The sequence below is a fragment of the Rhinopithecus bieti genome, unplaced genomic scaffold (genome assembly GCF_001698545.2).
Source record: "Rhinopithecus bieti isolate Rb0 unplaced genomic scaffold, ASM169854v2 scaffold_50763, whole genome shotgun sequence".
Lineage (NCBI taxonomy): Eukaryota > Metazoa > Chordata > Mammalia > Primates > Cercopithecidae > Rhinopithecus > Rhinopithecus bieti.
This window is the reverse complement of record NW_016862271.1, coordinates 1-6,885: the sequence shown is the minus strand read 5'-3', so window position 1 is coordinate 6,885 and position 6,885 is coordinate 1. Positions and strand designations below refer to the sequence as shown.

Here is a 6,885-nt window from a genome sequence, read left to right as displayed (position 1 = left end):
GCCCGCAGCGCCACCCCCCGTCTGGGGACCCGCGCGGGGTCTGCGGGGCGGGGCCAGCCTCCCGGCCGCCCCTCGGTCCGCTCCCGGCGTCGCCCTCGCCGGCGGACTGCGTGGGGGTCAGGACCCCCGCGTCTCCCCCAGTTCTCTCCAGGCTGACCCTGGGTCCTGGTCAAGCCTCCCGCCTCCAAATTCAGGAGGGGAATCCGGCTGTTCTCCTCCCTCACACTAGGAGGCCTCAGGACGCTGGAGGGAGAGGGAGGGGACCTGCGCGGTGGATCCCAGGAGAGCTGGTTCCAGGGCCCACCGGTGCCTGCTCCCGCCCCCCGCCCCATGGGAAGTCCCCGAGTCCTCCAGCTCCGCCCATGCCCGGTGCCGCAGCTCAGAGAGGGTGCTGTGACCCTAAGGGGCAAGAGCGGGGCGGGCGGAGCGGGTCAGAGGGCCAACGCCGGTGGACGGATGGGTCCGGTGGGAGTGCGCGAAGGACAGGCTGGCAGCCCAGTGCGGGGCGCAGGCGGCCCTGAGGACCGCACCTGCCCAGACAGGGTGGCCTCCCGCACTCCAGCGCGCAGGCCCGGGGGTTCTCCGCTTCCTCACCCGGGGCTTCCCTGCCCTCCTGGGTTCGCCTTCTGTCTGTGGAGCCCTCGGGCTTGCTGGTCACCGTGGGGCAGCGGACCAGGGCTTCGAGGGCCTCCGCTGCCACGCTGTGACCAGCTCTGGCCCCGCAGCTGGCCCTGAACAGCCTGGCCTCCTTCAGCTCCTCTCTCCGCTGGACTGGCCAGACCGCACCTGCTCTAGGCAGAGCCCCAGGGCCTGCAGAGTGCTGAGCTCAGAGGGGACGGTGCCCCTGGTGCAGGAGCTCGCGTGGGCAAAACAGGCTGGAGGAGCGGCCCTGTCCATAGGGTCTGGCTTGGACCCTCCGTGGGGCTTCGGGCTAGTGTCACTCAGAAGAGCAATAGGGAGAGCTGTGCGGGTGACAGGGGCGCTGCTGGAGGAGTCCTTACGGGGCCCTAGCAAGATGGTGGGGCAACTGAGGCAGCCTGGGCCTGGAGAGGGCCGGGAGCTGCCGCAGGCTCTGCTCGCCGACCCGGCGCGCGCCCGAGGAAGCACCAGGCCACAGGCCCCGCCCCCTCCGCGAGACCCCGCCCCGTAAGGATGAGGCCCTGCCCCACCACGAGGCTCCGCCCCCCAGGCCCGGACTTTTCAGCTCCGCCGTTCAGAGCTGGGGAACCCCAAGCCGAGTCTTGGTCACATCCGAACCGGGTCTTTCGGGAAACCCTGGAGTGCGGAGGCTTCTGGGAAATAAAATTTCCACGGCCTGCCCTGCCTTGTTAGCGCATGCGCCATAGGCGCCACGCAAGGGGCAGGCAGAGCAGTGGGCGGGGCTTCCGGCGCCTGCGCAGTGGACCTCCGTATCCGGCCTCTTAAGTTTTGGGTCCCCAGGAGCACCCAGTTCTCCCCAAATCGGGGCCGGATTGCCTGAACTCATGTCCCGACCGGTCTGACTGGCCCCACACAGGCCACGTCTGACTGGACGCCGCCCTTCCTGGTGCTCCCCTGGGCCCCAAGGGTCGCCCCCGCGGCACTCCCCGGTGCCCGCTGCACCCCTGCCTGCGCCGGTGCTCGGCTGGAGGCGGGGGGCCCAGGGTGAGGACGCTGGGGGGACGCGTGTGGCCCCCACGCCCGCCAGCCAGAGAGTAACTGCAGTTTGAGAAATGAGCTAAAAACGTCAGTAGTGTTTAAAGCCCGTGTCATTGATTGTAAGATAAGACCTGTGACAAAACGTGCAAATCAAACACTTTTTATTAGTGAAAAAAGCAGAAAAGCCACTGGGCACGGTGGCTCACGCCTGGAATTCAGCACTTTGGGAGGTGGAGTTTGAGATCAGCCTAGGCAACATAGTGAGACCTACGTCCTACGTCTCTATGAAGAATCCGCCGGCCCGGTGGTGTACCTGTAGTCCTTCCAACTACTCAGGAGGCCGAGGTGGGAGGATCACTAGAGCCCAGGAGGTTGAGGCCACAGTGAGCCAGATCATGCCACTGCACCTCAGCCTGGATGGAAAAGTGACACCCTGTCTCAAACAAACAAAAATCGGCCGGGCGTGGTGGCTCACATCTGTAATCCCAGCACTTTGGGAGGCCGAGGCAGGCAGATCACCTGAGGTCAGGAGTTTGAGACTATCCTGGCCAACATGATGAAACCCTGTTTCTACTAAAAATACAAAAAATTAGCCAGGCGTGGTGGTGGGTGCCTGTAATCCCAGCTACTCGGGAGGCTGAAGCAGGAAAATCACTTGAACCCAGGAGGCAGAGGTTGCAGTGAGCCAAGATCACGCCACCGCACTGCAGCCTGGGCAACAGAGCAAGACTCCATCTCAAAAAATTAAAAAAGCAGAAAGCCTCCAAGAGCCTAAGGCTCTCAAACATCTTGGTCTCTGCTAAGTAGAGGCTCAGAGACTTAGAGGCCCTGCCTCAGCTGGGGCTTTGAGATGTGTGAGCAATGGCTGGGGACTGCAGGCCCGGGAATCTGAGGGCCTCACCCCACTTCCTTTCCAGAGCCATGACCTCAGGCTCACCTCCTGCCCTCCTCTCTGGCAAGTTGCAGATGCCCTTTAGGGCCCCGGCCATGCCCCGGATGTGAGGGTCTGAGTCACCAGTTTGGCAGTGCCCCTCAAAGCCCAGGCCTGGGCTGCCGCCCACCTGAGGACGAGGAGTGGGCCAGCTGCTGTGCTCCAGTTGCTGAGGCCTCTTGGGATCTTGGGAACCCCATCTCTGAGCCCCGCCCCATTGCCCCACCCCTCCCAAGGAGGGAAAAGGCGGCTGCCAGTCGCTCAACTCAGGCACTGGGACATAGAGCTCAGAAGACCGAGAGGACAGACTGCCACGCTGCCACCACAGGTGAGCCCTCAGCCGCCGGGACTGCCCTGAACGCAGGGGCACTGCAGGGTCAGCCCCCTTCTCTCCCATCTCTCAGCCTCCGCCTGCCATTCCCAGCTCCATCCCAGGACCAGTGCCGCCAGGGGAGGGGGAGGATCCCTGGCAGGGGTGGCAGCTGGGAGACACCGGCCCTTGCTGCTCACTGACACTTGGCTCACACCGATGACACTAGCCTCGCACACACGTTTGGAGGTGACAGCACCCCAGGCACTGATGCCTTGGGGATGCTGGCCTAGGGCAAGGCATGCTGCTCCTGGGTGGGGGCTTTCTTGGGCCGCAGGCTCGTGGGCAGCCTCCTACTCCACTGAGTCCGTATCTGTCTTCTCTGCCCACCCCCTGCAGGCTGGACCATGGACCCCCAAGAGATGGTCGTCAAGAACCCATATGCCCACATCACCATCCCCCGGGCTCACCTGCGGCCTGACCTGGGGCAGCAGTTAGAAGTGGCTTCCTCCTGTTCCTCATCCTCAGAGATGCAGCCACTGCCAGTGGGGCCCTGTGCCCCGGGGCCAACCCGCCTCGTGCAGCCGACTGAGGTCCCAGGGCCCAAGGGCATCAAGGGTGACCAGAGGGCTGCCCCCATCCAGAACCATCAGGCCTGGCAACAGCCTGGCAACCCCTACAACAGCAGTCAGCGCCCGGCCGGACTGACCTATGCCGGGCCTCCGCCTGTGGGGCGTGGCGATGACATCGCCCACCACTGCTGCTGCTGCCCCTGCTGCCGCTGCTGCCACTGCCCCCCTTTCTGCCGCTGCCACAGTTGCTGCTGCTGTGTCGTCTCCTAGCAGCCCACCCTGCCAGGGCCAGGACCCAGGCCTCAGCAAAGGTGACTCAGGCAGTGCCCGGACATTCGGGGTGGCTGTTGTCATGGGCGTCAGCCCCTTCCCACCAGGGACTGGGGCACAGACCCACCAGGAAGGTGGCCGCTCAGCCCGAGCTCCTGAAACGGAATCCCAGGCCCTGGCTGGAGAGGGACACTCCTGATTATCTTAAGGTCCACGCAATAAAGCAGGGTGATCTTCCTCCCAGCAACTCTTCCTTGCTGCAGGCTCCTTTGGGAGGGGTTGTAGCTGGACACAAGGCATCTGCCCCTTTATGCAGGCCCGAGGACACATACACACACAGTCACTGTGGACATTGCGGGGACAGGGATACCACTGCCTCATGACATCCACACTCTCCCCTGGCCTGCAAGTCCCGGGTCTGTCCAGAGGCTGCATGGGGCTTGCAGTGTGTCCACGGCCCTGGCTGAGCCAGGTCTGGATGTGAGCTGACTTGCGCTCCCTGGGGCCGAGGCTGAGACTGAGCTGGCTGGGGTCAGTCCATGGGTCGGACAGCAGGAGGCTGCGGCGCACAGAACTGGGGGGACCCCACGAAAGGCCTCCAAGAGGAGGAGCGTGTTGGCAGGAGGGTGGTGGGTGCGGCACAGGTGCTGCAGGTTTCAGGGAGTGGAAGGTCAGGACAGGAGAGCCCAGACAGCCAGGACCACACCCTGCCCACTGGTGATTCACCTCCCAACCTTGGCTGGGATGTTTTCTAGTTTCCCAGGAAATATCTAATTCCTGCACACCTGCTGTCCTGCCTCAGGGCCTGGGCTTCCAGGAGGAGGTGGCCTGGACCAGCCCTTGAGGACGAGGCAGGAGGAGGCTGGGGCCATGGGTTCCAGGCCGTCTCCTGGTCTGTCTGAGCAGGGCGGGGCCTCTCTGGGGTTGAGCACGAGGCGCTAGGCTGCTCTGCACAGGTACTGCCTCACCACTGTAGGCTAGGATGCCAGGCAGGGAGTGAGTGTTGAGGCCAGCTTAGGACGCCCTGGTGTTCCGGGCAGGGCACAGACAAGGGGAGGAGGCGGCAGCCGAGCTGGCCACGCAGGACAGACGGGTCCTCACGCCGTGCCAGCCCTTCCCTGACGCATGGTGACCGGCCCCACAGCAGGGCAGGGCAGGCGCGTGGCATGCAGAGGTCTCCAGGCGTGGGACGGATGGGTCACTGCCCTGATCCTGTGCCAGGACTTAGCATGCCAGGCTCCCCGCCTTGTCCCGTTGCTGGCCCCACCGGAGGGTGACCGCACCCAGGCCAGCCACGGGAACCTGTCTGACCAGTCCTGGGGCAGACTGCCAAGAAGGTGGGCAGGGGTGAGGAGGGGCTGTTTGCTTCCACCCAGCAGGGCTATGAGTGGCCCTGTGATCCTGCCCACCCGTTCCAACCCTTCTTGGTCCCCAACTCTGCTCTGCCTGCGGTCCGGTGTGGACACACTGATCGCACCTCCTGGAACCTGGGCCTCCCGTGGTGGCCTGGAGGCTGCAGACGGGCAGAGCAGCTGGGAGCTGCCCACCAAGGAGGCGACTGGAGCTGTCTGGGGTCCCGGACTGGGAGCGGGGATCCCCAGACAGGGAGCGGGGATGCCCAGACACGGAGCTGGTGCGCCACCTGGAGGCCATGCGGACTGGTGCAGCCCCTGCCGTCCGGTGGGCACTAAGGTGAGGTTGAGAAGCTAGCCACACAGATCCACAGACAAACAGAGCGGCAAAGTCTGCAGAGGGCTCTGAGCCAGCAGGGAACCCTGGCAGGCTTCCTAGAGGAGGAGATGTGAGCAGAGGCCAAGGCAGGAAAACATTCCAGTATGGAGTGGAGGTTAAGGGAAGGGGAGGGTAAGGGTGAGGGAGGAAAGGGGAAGGGAGTGAGAGGGTAAGGAAGGGGAGGGGAGGAGGAGAGGAGGGGTGAGGGAGGTTTTGAGCGTGAGGAAGGGTATGAGCATGGGGAGAAGGCCTGAGAGTGGGGAATGGACCGCAAGGTCAACCTGGATGAGGTGTTAGCAGAAGCTGGCTGGGTCTGGACAGGAGGGGTGGGCAGGGGCAGAGGGGCACCTTATCTCTTGCAAGTGGGTGGTGCCGTTAGATCTAGTTTCAAGGCTTTGTGGCTGAAACGGGAGCCCACGCCCGCCACAGCTGGCCACCTGCCTCTCTCCTGACTCCCGTGCAAGGCCAGTAATGCAACCCAGGAGAAAGGCGCAGGGCGCCCTGGGTCCCCACCCCTTCTCCGGCCACCCTGTGGCTGTGCATAGCCGCCCAGCAGAGCCCACACAGGTAAGAGGCCTGGGCTCAGGTTGGCTGGGAGGGTGGGGCCCGGGGCTGGGCCAGGGGGGTCCTGCGGGAACAGGAGCCTGCCCGGCTGGCGCCCACATGAACCAGAGGTGCGCAGACCCTGGTGTCTGCCTATGCCTTGGTGCCACCCTCCCTCCCAGGTCTGGATGCACCAGCCCCACAGACCCAGCGCCTGACCTCTGGGGTGGGCTCCTGGGGCCAGCACCCCATGCAGGCAGACGGTCCCCGAGGTGGGATGTCCACTGCTGGCTTCCCTCTGGCAGGATGCTGCAGCCAGAGGGCCCCAGGACTTGGAGGAGAGGGGCCCCGCAGGAGAGGCTGCATCATCTGCTGCTCAGCCTATGACCTCTCCCGGCACCTGCCCCGCCGCCTCTACTGCGCACACACCTTCTGCCAGGCGTGTGTGCAGCGACTGGACGCCCCAGCACCCGAGCAGCGCTGGATCCCCTGTCCGCAGTGCCGCCAGAGCACGCCCACGCCTCGTGGAGGGGTGCCCGTGCTGGACCTGGATCTGGCTGCTTTCCTGGTGGTCAAGGCTGAGCGGGAGGCGGCAAGACTGGAACCCCTACCCCTCACCTCCCTCAAAGGCAGCAGTATCACTCAGCAGCCAGCTGGACTGTGCCCTGCCCTGAGTCCCCAGACCCACTTCCCCCCACCCAGATACTGCTGCTGGGGCTGTGGCAGTCTCTGCTGCCCACCCCTAGGCAGCCCTGAGGTCTGAACTCTGCCCATTCCCACCCCTGCAGGGGAAATGCCTGCCTTGGAACCCCTGACCATGCACCATCATGGGCTCAGCCCACTCAGAACAACCTGGCAGTAGCGTCCTGTACGCAGCTCCGTGGGGCCCA

At 64.7% G+C, this 6,885-nt stretch overlaps 2 protein-coding genes across 2 annotated transcripts; both read left to right on the top strand.

Moving 5' to 3' along the window:
* The first annotated feature begins 2,765 nt into the window (after nt 1-2,765).
* LOC108525427 (cysteine-rich tail protein 1) lies at nt 2,766-3,721 on the top strand. Its single transcript, XM_017866404.1, has 2 exons — nt 2,766-2,897; nt 3,279-3,721. The coding sequence occupies exon 2, from the start codon at nt 3,287-3,289 to the stop codon at nt 3,719-3,721; it is 435 nt and encodes a 144-aa protein (XP_017721893.1). The 5' UTR covers nt 2,766-2,897; nt 3,279-3,286.
* Nucleotides 3,722-6,245: 2,524 nt separating this feature from the next.
* Nucleotides 6,246-6,864, top strand: LOC108525425 (RING finger protein 224-like). Its single transcript, XM_017866402.1, has one exon. The coding sequence runs from the start codon at nt 6,246-6,248 to the stop codon at nt 6,756-6,758; it is 513 nt and encodes a 170-aa protein (XP_017721891.1). The 3' UTR covers nt 6,759-6,864.
* The last annotated feature ends 21 nt before the right edge of the window (nt 6,865-6,885 follow it).

What these genes read in the sequence shown, in the direction of transcription:
- LOC108525427 (XM_017866404.1), top strand. Translation starts at nt 3,287, where the DNA reads ATGGACCCCCAAGAGATGGTCGTCAAGAACCCATATGCCCACATCACC.
- LOC108525425 (XM_017866402.1), top strand. Translation starts at nt 6,246, where the DNA reads ATGCAGGCAGACGGTCCCCGAGGTGGGATGTCCACTGCTGGCTTCCCT.